Here is a 17,290-nt window from a genome sequence, read left to right on the forward strand (position 1 = left end):
TCACACACTCAGCAGCACATACATCATGCAGTTAACCTCATATTACTAGTAACACTGACTCCAGCACTTTATGGCACAGAAGACTAGGGCATGCTCTTGTGGAAATACTGAAGAAATTTGGCAGTCTAGATGGATTAGAGAATGTAATAAGTCCTCCATGTACTGTCTGTCCACTAGCTAAGCAGTCAAAACTTCATTTTCCTGTAAGTAGTCACAATTCTAAGGCATTGTTCATTTGTTTGATTTAGTTAAGTGTGACATTTGGGGCCCTTACAGGTTCCCACTCATGGTGGGATGAGATACTTTGTAACCATTGTTGATGATTTCTCTAGATTCACCTGGTTATTTTTCATAGCATCTAAATCAGACACAATTGTAGTGCTCAGAAATTTTTTTGCTCAGGTTCAGACATTATTTTCCACATGTGTTAAAGTTTTTAGAACTGATAATGGAAGTGAATTCTTTAGTCACTCTTGGTATTTCGCATCAAAGTTCTTGTGTATATACCCCCAACAGAATGGGGTGGTTGAAAGAAAGCATAGAACCATTTTAGACATAGCAAGAGCCCTCATATTCCAAGCTGCTGTCCCTTTGAGATTCTGGGGTGAGTGTGTCACCACAACAATGTATATTCTCAACAGACTTCCTTCTAAACTTGTCCTATAAATCTCCTTTTGAGTTGCTTTACAACCATCCTTCATCTCTTTCTTATCTAAGGACTTTTAGTTGTCTATGCTATGCTACTTGTCCTAAGATTTCTAATAAGTTCTCTCATAGAGACATTCCTGCAGCACTGTTAGGCTACTCCAATTCTCAAAAAGGCTATCTCTTATATGATCTCCACTCCAAGTCTGTATTTGTTAACAAACATGTAGTGTTTAAAGAGAATGTGTTTCCTTTTAAGGATGTTAAGCCCTCCTCTGATCCTGTCTTTCCAGTTCTTACTATGGTGTTTCCTGATGATGTGGACTCCTTATCTCAGGAGCACCATGTAGTTCCTCTTCCAACTGTTGCCATCCCCTCTCCTACTATGCCTTCCTCACCTACAGAAGAATCTCTACCACCTCCTTCTCAACCTCCTCCTCCCAAAAAGTCCTCTAAACCTGTTAAACCTCATTTGTGGCTTCAAGACTTTGTTATTAAGCCTAAAAGCAATTTTTGTGTCTTTCCCTTTTTCAATCATGTCTCATATACCAAATTGTCTCCTTTCTATCAGTCTTAGTGTTTTCTCTGCAATCACTGAGCCTTCTTCCTTTAGGGAAGATTCTCTTGATCCTCAGTGGGTTCATGCCATGCAGCTTGAGATAGATGCCTTAGAACAGAATAACACTTGGTCAGTGGTTTATTTACCCCCTGGCAAGAAGCCCATTGGGTGCAGATGGATATATAAGGTTAAGTATAAGTCCACATGAGAAGTTGAGAGGTTGAAGGCCAGGCTGGTTTCCAAGGGCTATAATCAAATTGAGGGTCTGGACTATGGAGAAACATGCAGTCTTGTGGCTAAAATGGTGATTGTCAGATCTGTTGTTGCTTTGGCTGCTTCCAAAGGTTGGTCTATCCAACAAATGGATGTTCACAATGCATTTCTCAATGGTGATCTTCTTGATGAGGTGTACATATCCATTCTTCAGGGTTTGCTAGACATGGGCAGAATGGTACTAAAGTATGCAAACTGCACAAGTCTTTATATGTCCTTGAACAGGCTCCTAGACAATGGAACTTCAAGTTAACACAAGTATTGATTCTGTTAGGCCAGTATGACTACTCACTTTTTATCAGACATGAGCAAACTGACATAGTCATTGTGTTAGTCTATGTAGATGATCTACTAATAACTGGCAGCAAACAATCACTTATAGACACTACTAAAGAGGATCTACAGAAACAATTCAAGATGAAAAATCTAGGTGACCTTAAGTTCTTCTTAGGGATTGAATGTGCCAGATCAAGTAGGGGAATTCATATGTCACAGAGAAAGTATGCATTAGAACTGATTGATGAGTGTGGACTAGGTAGAGCCAGACTTGTTGCAACTCCTCTAGAACAAAATCAGAAAGTGACCTTTGTACAATTTGATGAATGCAATAAACTGGAAAAGAAGCATGAAGATCCTATACTATAGGATCCTAGTAGATACCAAAGACTAGTGGGAAGGTTGTTGTATCTCACCATGACAAGACCTGACTTATCATTCTCAGTCCAAGTCCTAAGTCAATACATGCACTCTCCTAAGGAATCCCACATGAAGGCAGCACTAAAAGTAGTCAGATATATAAAAGAGGCTCCAGGTCTGGGGTTGTTTATGCCAGCAGAAAACACCAGTCAACTACTTGCATATTGTGATTCTAACTGGGGTCTTGCATTGAAACAAGAAGATCAGTAACTGGTTATCTAGTCAAGTTTGGAGGAGCATTGATATCCTAGAAGTCAAAGAAACAAGAGACAATATCCAAAAGTTCAGCTGAAGCTGAATTCAGAAGTATGGCAAACTGTGTTGCTGAGATCACTTGGTTGGTGGGATTGTTTGAAGAATTTGGAGTCCATATTAAACTACCAGTAATCATGGTCTGTGATAGCAAAGCAACAATTCAAATTGCTGCAAACCCTATCTTTCATGAAAGGACTAAACATATAGATATTGATTGTCATCATGTAAGGGAGAAAATCTGTCAAGATTTACTAAAAACTCAGTATACAAATACAAATACAAGGGATCAATTGGCTGACTTACTGACCAAGGGACTAGGCAAAACTCAACACCAATTGTTGATGAATGATCTAGGGATAATGAACCTGTTTAAACCATGAGCTTGAGGAGGAGTGTTAACCACAACTGTAGGTTAGCAAGCTACCATGGTTAAATGTGATGTAGTTAGAAAAGTTAGTTAGAGTTAAAGCTGAGTCAACAAGTTAGTTAGGAGTTTGCTAGTTGTCATACTAACTACTCTGCCTATAAATACATGCTCCATGTGGGTGAAATGTAAGCTGAAATAATGCATCAATAAACAATTTTATTTCTCTCTTGCTTTCCTGTATCTTATTTGCATTTAATTAGCTTAGTGTTGTGTAGTTTACAAGCTCCATTAATGGAGTTGACAGTTCTTCAGTACGTCATTGTTGATTTTTAGATGCCAAACATAATTAATTCAATAAGCAGCGTGCGATAATATGGTTTGTTTAGACATGAGTTGAAATTAGTTATTAGAGATCATATTGATTTAAAAATGATATTTTATTTAGATATATAATTTGCATCTATTATTTTTTTTTTAAAATTTCATGTGTGAAAACTATTTTAAAAATTCAATTCTCATACAATCTTAAACCATAGTTATTCATAAACAAGATATTGAAATATCTTAAGCCCCTGCATTGATCGCTCACATATATGATATTTTTATATTTTTTCATAAACAAATATTTTAAATTACGAACTTTCAAATACATATATATAATTTAATAAAAAATCATTTGTCAATAATAGTGATAATTAATTATTCTTTAACATAATAATTTCATATAGTACAAACAATCAATTTATGCCAAGTGTAAACCTTTTTTTTTTGTTGCAAAATTTAAAATGTTAAATGTTGGTCAATATATACCATAAATTATAGTTGAGAAATAATATGAACAAAAATAAATATTTTGGTCGTGGAATTGATATCTTGCTCACTTTTAACTTGTCTTTTTAAAGATATAACAATCAACATCATGCAACTTAAACAACTCTAAATTAGTGAGTCCAAAGCTTCATCAAAAAATGATTCTTCCTTCAATATAAAATTATTTTATTTTGTATCGTCTGTAAATTAGAAGGATTTAAAATATTTTTCTTTTATCTCAATTTCCTCTTTCACTAAATATCCCTCAAAATATGAACAAAATATAAAACCTTACACGAATATAAAATCACATATGAACGTCAACAAAATGAGTAATTATTTGAGGTGTAATAGAATAATTGTATAAGGTGTAGAAGGGTAATTAGTGAAATATAGTGTGAAAATTATGTCACAGTAATTACATAAGTCATATAAATAATGACATTAAGTTATTCACTTAAGCCTCATAATTACCATATATTATAATTTAAATTTCAATATTAATATTTTCTTATTTAATATGCAACAAACTTGAGCAACTTAGAATATAACATGCCTGCTTCAGCTACTCAAGTCGGTTGCTTGTTATATAACAAAATTTGTATATTTTACTTTTTCTATAATAAGCAATTACGTAGCAATTATATAACTCAACTATAATAAGCAATTACATAGTAGTTATATAACTTATTTTAGATTAAATTTTAAATTTTACAGTATTAATAACATTTATAATTATTCATTTTGCCCTCAATGGAATAATTTTATATTTTCTCCTATTTAAGCAATTATAATAAGCAATTACATTAGAGTAGCAATTATATAACTTATTTTAGATTATTAAAAGTTACAATTATTTTAATCAACACCACTTACTATATTAACATTTGTAAGTATTCATTTTTACACTAAATAAGACAATTTATTATTATAAAAATAATTTTAAATAATCGACGTTGCTTTAAAAAATAACTTCATGAATAAATATTTAATTCACCACTAATATATACACTAATAATGGTCCTTTTTTTCACTAGATATAAATTTATGAATCAATTTATTTTTCAAAAATTAAAATCATATGTTGAAACGAAAAATGACCTCATATTACTCAAAAAAAATAAATCAGGCAATAAAATCAAGAGAATAAGGATAAGAGTCTGCAAAATACCCAATTTTGGTCGAATTTATTGTTGCGATACTAAACTTTCATGAAGACCTATTACCTCTCTAAACTATTTAATACGGTATTAAACAGTCTAGGGAGGTAATAGATACTCATGAAATTTTAGTAACGCAACAATAAATTCGACCAAAGTTAAGGTATTTTTCAGACCCTTATCCCAAAAAAATAAATGAAACAAAAATAGTAAAAAAAAAAAAAAAAAAAAGGTTAGAGTTGATTGATTCCAAGTTCCAACAACCGTCTGAATAGAGATCGGACTTTTTGTTACTCTCTTTCTCTCATCCATAATTCTTTTCTTTGACCTTTCTACACGCTTTCTCTCTCTACATATTTCTAGGATTTTGTTAACAATATTTCCTTCATCTCCCTTCTTCTTTACTTTATTCTCCACATTTCCCCCTTCGTATGCTCTCTCTTTCTCTCTCTCTATACAAACATTCTCTCTCTATATCTACACATATACTTACTTTTTTTTGGCATTGTTACAGTTCTAGCTGAATTTCATGGCGAACGATTTGGAAACATCGCCGGCGGCAGCAGCAGCATCGACCGTCGTTGATGATAGCATTGAGGATGCCTGTAGTATTTGTCTTGAGCCGTTCAACTCCGATGATCCTCCTGCTGTATGCTATAAGCTTCGCTTTTCTGTTTGATGCATTTTCCTGTTATATTAAATTAAAATTTAAAATATATATGTGAAGTTAGGGATTATCTGCCTGTAGCATTTTTTCCCTTTAGCTGTTTGTGTCTGATGATCTTCCTGCTGTATGTTATCTCCAAGCGTGCCTGTTTATTTTGTTGCATTTTCTGTTTTTTTTTTTTTTTAAATTCCATAATTGGCTATATATTGGTAAAAGTTAGGGTTTGTTTCTGGCTTTTAGCATTTCCGTGATGCATTTTCTGCTTTGTCAAGGATTTTCTGGTTATTAAGGAGAGGTTAGATGACTCTAATGTATGTTGATCAGAATGGATGAGTTCTAGCAGTGTGTAGTTTTCACGCCTTGGAAGTTCCGACGACTTTTTAATGGAAGCAATTGATATATAAAACAATATAAGAGGAAAAAGTTTGGATTTTGTGGTTTAATTGTTGAAATTTAGTGTGAGATGTAGTCATGTATTTCTTTATTGATGTCATTTGGTCAGTGAGTATCATGTTACATCGAATCTCTTATATGTTTATTTTTGTGGACATAATTTCAATTACATTTTTTCCTTCTCATTAGGAGTTATGTGCCCCAAATGTGTATCGTGTTCTTCTAGAACTGGACCTTGCTCTAATTTCGGGACTCTTTTGTTAACCCTTGCCCTCTCTTATATTAGGATTTCCATAATGATAATGTAATTTACCAAAAAGGTATGCAAATAATATGCATGAAGCAGTGGTATGATTTATTTCAGGACTCTTTTGTTAACCCTTGCCCCTCTTGTTGATACATCCATCTCAACCTTAGTCTTATGATTTTTACTTATTCTGGTCCAATGTGATAACAGTTAAACCTCAATGGAACATAATGTTTGTCAAGGATTGGTCTTATTCTCCCAACTAATTTTACTTTGTGAAATAGTTTGATTGCTACTTTCTCAAAAAATATTAGACAGTTTTCTTCAGTTTGTTTGACGTAAAGGAAGTATGTATCAAAGTGATGTTGCAAAGTTCTTGCTCTCTCATGGTGATGCCTTCTTTTGATCCGTGTGGCAATTCTTGTATATGCTTGATTATTGTGTTCCATAATGCATTTACCCTAGTTTCTTAATTTCTTGTTTTCTTTCAGGTAACAGATTGTAAGCATGAATATCATTTACAGTGTATTCTTGAATGGTACATTCAAAATTTGTTACTGTATAATATTTTGGTCAAATGTCGGGGACATACAGTTCCTCCCCGTCTGCACATTTTTAACCGTGGGTTTTGGTTGATATGCTCAATAAACATCATGCAAATTCTGTTCAGGTCTCAGAGAAGCAAGGAGTGCCCAATTTGTTGGAGGGTTCTTGCATTGAAAGACCCTGCAAGGTATTTGAATATTTCTGTGGCTAAGCATACAATTTTACAAACCAATGACTACTTTCTCATGGAATTGGTCTCGTCTGTGGACAAGAGCTGCTAGCTGCAGCACGCAATGCAGCCAGAATTACATATCTTTTTTTTTTCTTAAAGGAATTTCATATTGTTTAAGAGCCAAGCATTTTGATTGATTCCTCATTGAGACATATTTATTTCCCTCTTTTCTGATGATCTCCAGCCAAGAGCTACTAGCTGCAGTGGAGATTGAAAGGAACATGAGGTCAAGGCTTAATGTGCGTCATACCAACGAAAATGTTGAAGCCAACCATGTGGGTGACATTGCCAAGCTTGGAAGTGGCTTATTTCTTTCCATTACATTTTGCTTTATTCTCACTGAGAGCCTTGGTATTTCCAGGATGCCGCGCAGCAGAATGATTCAGATTTTGAGGAGCGAATTATGCGACATTTTGCTGCTGCGACCAGTAGAGTCCGTCTTGTCAACAGAAGGAGAAGACAGGCGTCTTCAGCAATTGGTCCTACACAGGTTGTACCTTCTGTGCCGGTAGGAGTTGGTTCAAACCAGACACAGAATAATGAATCCACAGTACAGTTCCAAGGCTTTGGGTTTTTTGGGGATGGGTCTGCTGCTTCTGCAACTTCATCTAGTATTAGACCTGCATCATCATCAGTTCCTGCCCATGGAAGTGATCCTTCTAAGCTTAGGTATGACTGAGAACTATCAAGTGAATAACTCGGTAGTGTAATGAAGCTAGCTACTCAAAATCCTTAACATGCACTATTTCTTAATCCTAAGTGTGGTTACATGTTTTGACTTTGATGTTTTTGTTAAGTTTTTCCACAATTGATCTGGAATTGTATGCCTCACTACTTGGTTACTTGTTGGAATTCCTTCAGCCAACCACCAACTTATGGTCCCCAGGGGTCAAGCTCATCCGAGTTTCTTGCATTTTCTGAATCTATAAAATCCAAATGGTCTTCTGCTTCTGCGAGGTAGAGGAACTCCAACTTTTCGTTTCCTTGAAAGCTATTTTTATTCCCCTCTAAGGTTATTGTTTCTGTTTCAACAGGTATAAGGACTCAATCTCAAAAGGTACTCGTGGTTTTAAGGAAAAATTATTAGCACGCAACACCACTGTCAAGGAATTTGGCAAAGAAGTTCAGCGTGAGATGAGTGCTGGAATAGCTGGCGTTTCAAGAATGATTGAACGACTTGATCTTACTTCAAAACGTACTGGAGCTACTGAACCATCTGCATGTACCATGGGTACCTCAAACTTTCCTGGTAGAGGAGTGAGTGAGCAAGGAAATGTGACATTTCAAGCGCGTGATGGTTGCAGGAAGAATTCTACAATTGGAGTAACTCCTACCAATCCCTCATTGATCTCCAACACCAACACCAACACTGGCCAAATGGAAATTTCTCTTGGACAGGTTTGTAGTTGGTCCAACAATATCTTGAGTAGTTGTGAAGCTTTACTTTTTTCCGTGTTCATCATCCCTGATGTTGCCAATATGCTCTTCTATTTTGTTATACATAGCTTCTGCTGGATGTTTTTATTGCCTTTAAACAGAAAACTAAACTTAGAAGCCTAATCTGTTTGTATATTTTCCGATTGGATATGGAATTAGCATACAACTGCAGCATTGGAACTTTAACTCAGAAACTAAAATGATAACTTCCTAAACAGAATACTTTACATACTGTGAGAAAAAAGAGAGTTTGGGAGAAAACTTAGCTTGATTATTCTCTCAAAACATTTTTTGTTTAAATAGCCAAGTGTACATATTTTAAGGAAAGGAAGAGAATCAAAATACATAATTAGAGGAGTAAATCCTAGGAAGTACTTCAATCTATCTGCCTAGGGTCCTATGTCTTGTCTGGAAATGTTAACAGAGATATTGCTTCAATTTAACTATACCAGCTTCATCATTGCCCATGATGACTATATCTTTTCCCCCCACCCCATCAGGAGGATCAACTTACTTTGAATTGGGCAATGGTGTACTCCTAAAATTTTGGACAGACAAATGGCTTGGAAATACCACTCTTCAGGAGGATTTCCCAGATCTGTTTAGAATTGCTCAAGATCCCAATTCTGTTATTGCTGCTAATAGAGAAGGGATCAATTGGGATCTGAGATTTAGAAGAAATATGCACGATTGGGAAGTGAATGATCTGGTAGACCTTTTTGCTAGACTACAACATTGTCACATTAATCTCCAGGCAGCTGATAAGCTCAAATGGGGACACCAGAAAGGAGTTTATACAGTCAAGGAAGGGTATCAACAGTTGTGCTCTATTGGAAAGTTTGAGAAGAGGTTGGCAACATGGCAAATGCAATACCTCTCCTTTGGTGGTAGAGTAACACTTATCAATAGTGTTCTAGACAGTTTACCTACTTATTACATGGCCTTGCTCCCAATGCCAAGTGAGGTTATAGAACAGATTGACAAGATAAGAAGGGACTTCCTCTGGAAAGGCAGCAGGGAGAAACACAAATTTCATCTCATCAAATGGGAGAAGGTCACACAACCAAAATACCAAGGAGGTCTTGGCATTAAGAACCTTGCAGCCCACAACAAAAGTATGATGATGAAGTGGCTTTGGAGATACAACTTGGAAGACGCAGGGCTCTGGAAAGAGGTCATCATAGCTAAGCATGGAAGGCTGAATCAATGGTGCACAAATATTACTACACTTCCTTACGGAGTGGGACTGTGGAAGAGTATTAGGATGTTGTGGGATACATTTGATCAGAACGCTTACTTTGAATTGGGCAATGGTGTACTCCTAAAATTTTGGACAGACAAATGGCTTGGAAATACCACTCTTCAGGAGGATTTCCCAGATCTGTTTAGAATTGCTCAAGATCCCAATTCTGTTATTGTTGCTAATAGAGAAGGGATCAATTGGGATCTGAGATTTAGAAGAAATATGCACGATTGGGAAGTGAATGATCTGGTAGACCTTTTTGCTAGATTGTCACATTGTCACATTAATCTCCAGGCATCTGATAAGCTCAAATGGGGACACCAGAAAGGAGTTTATACAGTCAAGGAAGGGTATCAACAGTTGTGCTCTAGAAACCCCGTGATAGCTAACTGGCCCTGGAAACTCATTTGGAGGACCAAGCTACCACCTAAGGTAGTTTTTTTTTACCTGGATAGCTCTATATGAGGCATGTCTCACCCAAGACAACATAAAGAAAAGAAAAATCCAATTCCCAAACAGATGCTATATGTGCAAAAAAGAGGCTGAAACCCCTAGACACCTTCTTCTTCATTGTGAGGTGGCCTCAGAATTATGGAGCATGTTTTTTTGTCTCTCTGGCATCAATTGGACCACACCCCTCACTGTTAAGGATGCATATAAGAGTTGGAGTCTATGGAAAGTTGACAAAGCCATCAAGAAGATCTGGATTATGATACCTGCTTGTATTTTTTGGAGTATTTGGTTGGAGAGGAACAAGAGATGTTTTGATGGAGAGTCAACTGCTTTAGGCATTTTGAAGACTAGGTGCACTGAAAATTTGTTTAGTTGGACCAACTTGTATCCTGCTGTTAATGCAGAACAACTTCAGGGTTTTACTAACTCATTAGCTCTGGCTTAGATAGTTTGTATAGTTAGCCAGAGATTTTTTTGTAAGCTCAAATGCCATATCTTGTAAATTTTGCATCTTCCCGATGCTGTTATTAATACCACTTATCTTATAAAAAAAAAAGAGTTCCCACTTACCCTCCACCGTTTCTGGAAACCTCAAACTACCGATTGATGGTGGAGGTGCTCAACCACTAGAGCAAGCCTCCCTTGTCCGTGATGACTATATCATCAACATAAATGACCAATTGAATGCAATGTGATCAACCTCACTGAGAGTCATACTAAAGTCCTGAATGATCATGTTGGAACTTACCAAATCATGTTCGAGGAGATTGTTTCAAACCATATAGGGATCGATGCAACTGACGTACAATACCACAACCACTATACTCTCCTTGAGTAACAAATTCAGGAGGTTGCTCCATATATACATCATCCTCAAGATCACCTGGAGAAAACATTTGTGATGTCCAACTGATATACAGGTGATAAAGAGGTCAATCAAGAACAATAACTATGGATAGTAAAAGATGACCATATGCTATAGCTAAGGGGGAGAAAGTATCATTGCTATCACGCCGAAATCTCTGAGTACCTTTGGTAACAACTAACAAGGTGAGCTTTAAGTTGATCAATTTGACCATCTGGATCAACTTTGACTACATACACGCACCGACAACCAATGGTAGATTTACTTGGAGGTAGAGGAACAAACTCCCAAATACATGTAAAAAGACATCTCTTTGATCATCTCATAACACCATCCAAAACGGGATAGCACTTCACTTGTGGATTTAGGGATAGGGATGGGATTAGGGTTATGAGTGGATCGAATACCTTTCCGGAGTGCGATTGGTGGACTAGGAGGAGACAAGTCTGCAGTATGCGAAGGATCCTGTTCAAGACGTGAATCATCGAATCATCTAGATATGATGCTGTATAATGACGATGATGATAAGTCAAGACTGGTGTAAATGGAGCCGTAGGTGATGGAACTATAGCTATAGGTAGTGGAGCCGGATCTGTAGGTGATGAAACTGGAGTTGTAGAGCAAGATGAAGGAGAAGTGACTGATCTCCAAAAGATGAAACTGGCAACACCTTAGAAATATCTAATATGATCAGCTGGATCTGTGAAGTATGGATGGGTTTGAAAGAAGGCAACATCAGCAGAGAGATAAGGAACCACTAGAGGTTAGGTGAATAACATTGATATCCCTTTGCGCTCTCGAATAACCTAGAAATACGCATTTAAGAGCACAAGAAGCTAAATTATCTTTTTCCTGAAATAAGGTTATGGACAAAACACATGCTCCCGAAGACACGAGGTAGAAGAAGACCCAGTAGCTTTGGTTTGGACATTGTATATGTGCATAAAAATCTCAAATGAAGTACAAATGATAGATTTCAAATCAAGTATAAATCATATGGGTTGTTTTAGACACCTGAACTCAAACCTAGAATGTTCAAATCCTGAATTCACCTCTAGATTTTGGAAGCTGAAGTATCTCAGATTAGACATATTAGGGCTATCCTCACTATTTTTGAAGGCATTTCTGGACTGCATGTTAATTGGCAAAAGAGTTGTCTTTACCCAGTGAACAAAGTTGATAATATGGAGATATTAGCAAGTAATCTTGGATGCCAAGTAGCTGCCTTACCCGCAAAGTACCTAGGGATGCCCCTGGGTGCAAAGAACAAAGAGATGGAGGTCTGGTGAGAAGTGCTAGAGAGATGTGACAGGAGATTGGCAAGATGGAAGAGTCAGTATTTGTCCTTAGGAGGGAGATTAACACTAGTCAAATCTGTGTTGGATTCCCTTCCTTCCTATATGATGAGCCTATTTCCTATACCAAAGAGTATTGTGAAGAGAATAAATTTGCTCAGAAGAACTTTTTTGTGGAATGGAAACAAGGGGCAGAAAGGCTACAACCTTGTAAAATGGGATACTGTAACACTTCACAAGAAGCAAGGAGGATTAGGTATCAAGAAACTCAGCCTCCAAAACTCTTGTCTATTGCAAAAATGGTTATGGAGGTTCTGTGCTGAGGATATGCCTTTATGGAAAAAATCATCATTGAGAAATATGGACTTCAAAGTCACTGGATCACTGAAGACGTCCTTGAAACTTTTGGTTGAAGTGTCTGGAAGACTATTCGGAGACTCTGGCCCCAGTTTCAAAAAAATATTCAACTCAAGGTGGGTAATGGCGTGAAGATTGAGTTCTGGAATGAACTTTGGATAGGTGAAAGGATCTTGAAATCTCTCTTCCCTGATCTGTTCCTCCACAGCCAACAGACTAGGGCCACTATAGCTCAGATGTGGAGCATACAAGGTTGGAATTTCAACTTCAGAAGGGCCCTAAATGATTGGGAGGTTCAAAGAGTTGCAGATTTTCTTATGGTGATGAATGATTTCAATGGAACTACCAATGCACCTGACAGACCAGTGTGGAAACTTCACAGCAAGGGTGCGTTCACTGTTAAGTCATGCTTTTGGAGGAGAAATACTGGCCAACTTCAGATTAGGAGCTGGCCTTGGAAACTAATCTGGAAAGCCAAAGTCCCCTTAAAAGTTTCTTGTTTCGTGTGGTTAGTTTGCAGAAAAGCTTGTTTGACTCATGAAGTACTACAAAGAAGAGGTAGACAGATTTGCTCAAGATGTTTTATGTGTGATCAGGATGCTTGAAATAAATTGCCAACTATTTCTACACTGTAAAACAGCAGCAAATCTGTGGAACATGTTCTTGTGTATACTTGGAGTGAGTTGGGTGGTTCCCAAAACTACTAAAAGTATGATGGACTGCTGGAAAGAGATTGGAAGAAGAGAGTCAGAAGAGGACTGGTGGGAATTGATCCCTGCAAGCATTTGGTGGACATTGTGGAAGGAAAGGAATGCAAGAGGCTTTGAAGACAAAAGCAACAACATTCAAAAAATCAGAATGAATTGCCTTAATCTTCTATATTTTTGGTGTAAACAGGATATGGTGGGGGATATAGAACTTTTTGTTGATTTTATAGGGAAATTGTAAAGCTCCATAGACTAGTTCTTATGGCCTTCTGTTTTTTACTCTATGGGATGTAAGTGCTCACTCTTATCATTGTTTGGATGATGGAATTTTGTGAATACACTTTTACCAGTTCCTCAAAAAAAATTGATTACAAGTGAAACAGGAATATGTGACACAGTAGTGCTTTGACAGGATTTTAGGTGTTTGTGTTTCCTATGTTTGTTCCTTTCTATTCTCCCACCAGAATTACTACAATTTTCTATTTATTTTTCATAGTGCGATGTGTTATAAAGAGCTTTTCCATGACTTTTCTTATTCCATCTATCCCTATGTGCTCAATAGCAAAAACAATGACGGGTCTTGTTTGATTGCCTGATCAGCTCATCCAAAAGCCGTTAGAAAAAAAACATTTATTTTACTTGAAATGTGTCTTCTCCGTGTCTCTTCACGTGCATGCTGATTCTATTTCATGAACATGTATGTGTAAATATTTTTTGACAAAGACAGTTGCAGTAAGACTTGAACCTAGCCTCCTTTTACTTTGATGCCATGTTGAATTGCGTTAACACCTTATCAAAAAGTTCAAGCTATTAGAGAAACTTTTATTTATTTAATTATGTCTTCGTCAAGTCTCGTTATAATTATAAACTAGTCAGATTGATTATTTAGAAGTCGCATTTCAGCTTCTTCTCCTTATCTCATCAAAGTGATAAAGTTTATGAAGTAACTGTTGCAAGAGGTTAGGATTGGAAGATAACCAAAAAGAATTTTGACTTATCCATCTTGATAGTTCTCTTTGTTTTTGAAACGAGCACTTTCCACTGTTTAACCGTTTCTTTCCCTCTTTTTCCCCTTCAGAATGGAAACTGATGCTGCAACCGTCAAAGTCAAGAATAAATGATGCTTGATTATGGTCCTCTTTGTCTCTGCTATTAACTTATAGCATAATCTATAATCTGCAAGTGACGTACGCTCTAAAGGTCAGTTATTGCAGTAGGTGACTGACTTGCGTCCTGCAGTTGTGAAAACCTTGAGATTTGATGTGCTGTTGGAGAAATTACAGTTTGTGCTTAAGCCTTAAGGTCTCATGACCTGTTCTCTTTACTATAAACCTGTAGGATAGGAAGATTGTGGAGCAGATAAACTTGTGTAATTAACCATATCCATTAGCTTAATGGATATTCAAGAAGGGATGTCTTATGGACTATCCATTATTCCTTTTTTATGGTGGTTATATTTTCTTCTTTATTATGCTTTTGCCTAGTTCATCTGATTTTATCTTACCTAATCCAGGAGCTTGATTTGCCTGAATGACCTTGAAAAAAGTGATGCTTTTTTGTCATCACTTTGTTGTCGTGTACCTAACCTTAGGTGTTGTCATTTATGTGAAATGTGGAGGGGAATAGCTAATTTTTGTAACTTTGCATACTTAGTTTGCATCTTAAATCAAATGTTGAATCTGAAAGATAAATCAAGCAATTTCTTGAAGACTACTTTGGTGCTTCTTCCATGAAATACCATCTGACCGTTTCCTGATAGTCACTGTAGATAAGGGTGTCAACCATTAGCTAACATTACACCTGCAACAACAGAATCATTATCAGGACAATCAAGTCTAGTATAGGTGAACGATATCAAGATTCTTCTTGACTAGTAAAATACTATTTGGATAGAGAAGTAGGAAGAGTCGTGGGATGCCAGTCCAGGAGCTACACCAAATTCCTTTAGCAACTAGTTGAAAAATTAGTCCTCTAGTGAAGGAAACGTTGGCACCCTTAGTAGTAGTAGGTTAAATCAAAATTGTGAACTTCCTTCTCATGTCCCTTGTTTCTGTGGGAAAAACATTTCTTATACAAGTTACAACATATTCTTTATCTTTTAGTAGCTCTTAATTAATATTACCCTTTATTAGCATTTCCATCTCACCGCCCTTGATTAGATATTACTACCGTTGAATTCTTTTCTTATTACTATCACATGTCCATATAGGGCTGAACAAGTGAAACAAATCGTCCTCTTTTCTTATCTTCCGTTGGGTTTCCTTTTTGTTAGTTTTTGTACTCCCTAGTTTATATTGGAAGAACTGGTTGAATCCGGTGGGAAACACCTACACCAGGTGAAATATCCTTAAAGATAGTGTTTTTGACTGCCTCAGACTATGAGAATTCGTGATCAAGTATTTTCCTTAAGATTTTCAACGGTTTCCATCTACCTCTTTTTTCCTTTTTTCTTACTATCTAATAGCTCTTTCGTTATAGTTTATCATTGATTATACATTCCCCTCTTTAGCCCAAGCTTACTTTGCGCCAATTTTCATTTTTCTTTGTGGACAAGTTATAGATAAACATTGGTAATAAAACCTCCTCTTATGTAGTGTTCCGGCCACCAAAATAAATTTTTGGTATCTGTTTTAATAATACTACTACTACTACTTCATTACCATTACTCCCCTTATTTTATTTTATGTGGTGTTTTTTACTTTTTCAATCTCTTACAATAACATATTTTTATATTTGAAAATTATTTAACATTAAACTTTCAATTTTATCATACTGACATTTTTTCAAAGCCACAAAAATGTATGACATGTTTTAGATAATAAATTTTAAAAGTATTTTCTCAAAATTGAGTATAATTTTTTTACTACTAGGGCTTTTATACATACAATGTTCAACCAAAAGTCTGATTTATAGGGTAACATTTTTTTCTCTTCATACTTGTTATTTTTAATGGGAACCTTTTTAATGTAGTATTCTTAAATAAAGATCAAATTTCACGTAATATTTTTATTAATTACTAGTTTCTCAATATATACGTTATATGTAGATGTCAAGTCATGCAATTAAGATAATCGAATATCATTGGATTGTACACATTTTAATTAAAGAAAGGTACATGTTAAAAGAAAATTGTATGAAATAGCAACTATTAATTCAAGTGAAATGTTATAGCCATAGTTTATTTTAAGTGTAATTCGCAGCAAACATCTCCTTTTTTTGCCATCTGATTCGGTATATAATTAGTCATTTTCGGTATACAATTAGTCATTTTATACATTTCGGTATAAAATGTATAAAATGCGTTTGTGTTTGTATAAAGTGAGAGAAAAGTGTTTATACAAATACAAATACAAATACAAATACAAATACATATATTTTCGTCTTATACACTTATAATTATACAAATACAGATCTTATTATACAAATTACAATGTATAAATGAATTTATACAAAACTGAACAATTTGTATAAAATTGGATGTTTGTAGCGAATTATACAAATCAAAAGCTCCATAACAAACATCAAATTTTCTATGGAACGCAATTATGCAAACTATAGCTTAGGGGTGTACATAGGTCGGTTTGGTTTAGTTTTTTATTAAAAAAAATCTAAACCAATTATGTTGGTTTATTAAATCTAAATACCGAATCAAATCACGCAAAGTCAGTTTTTTCGGTTTCGGTTTTAGTCGGTTCTTTCGGTTTTTTACAACTTAATGATGTTTGAAAAAGAGATTAAATATATTTTCACCTACCTGTGTGATAAGCTAAACTTAAGAAATGTTAAATGAATAGAAATTTTCGTAAAGACGGTAAAATTCACATGAGTACATTTTTTTTTTTTTTTTTGAAATATCAACATTAATTATGTTAAATTGATAAGATTAAAGGATACAGTCAAATTGAATACAAAACAAAATATTTACAAAGTAGATTGTCAACTTCGAATTTCAAAACCTATAACAATATAATTGTAACATCGGATCTTAATACAAAATAAAATATTTACAAATTTTGCAAGCCCAAATTTGAAATAAAATATATAAACATTAAAAGCTATAAACTAACTAAATTTATATTAACA

The 17,290-nt window shown here is 35.4% G+C and overlaps 1 protein-coding gene across 2 annotated transcripts; it reads left to right on the forward strand.

Moving 5' to 3' along the window:
* Nucleotides 1–5,077: 5,077 nt before the first annotated feature.
* LOC102583410 (E3 ubiquitin-protein ligase RHF1A-like) lies at nucleotides 5,078–14,652 on the forward strand. 2 transcript variants are annotated; one of them, XM_015309507.1, is made up of 9 exons: nucleotides 5,078–5,194; nucleotides 5,280–5,414; nucleotides 6,564–6,610; nucleotides 6,743–6,805; nucleotides 7,035–7,125; nucleotides 7,212–7,519; nucleotides 7,712–7,807; nucleotides 7,885–8,248; nucleotides 14,286–14,652. In XM_015309507.1, exons 2-9 carry the CDS (start codon nucleotides 5,295–5,297, stop codon nucleotides 14,295–14,297), a joined length of 1,101 nt encoding a protein of 366 aa, XP_015164993.1. In that variant the 5' UTR covers nucleotides 5,078–5,194; nucleotides 5,280–5,294; the 3' UTR covers nucleotides 14,298–14,652. The 2 variants fall into 2 exon arrangements, with proteins under 2 accessions (XP_015164993.1, XP_006349224.1); XM_006349162.2 differs by lacking the exon at nucleotides 5,078–5,194 and having other exon boundaries at nucleotides 5,201–5,414.
* Nucleotides 14,653–17,290: the final 2,638 nt, after the last annotated feature.

This window comes from Solanum tuberosum, unplaced genomic scaffold (genome assembly GCF_000226075.1).
Source record: "Solanum tuberosum cultivar DM 1-3 516 R44 unplaced genomic scaffold, SolTub_3.0 scf00104, whole genome shotgun sequence".
Lineage (NCBI taxonomy): Eukaryota > Viridiplantae > Streptophyta > Magnoliopsida > Solanales > Solanaceae > Solanum > Solanum tuberosum.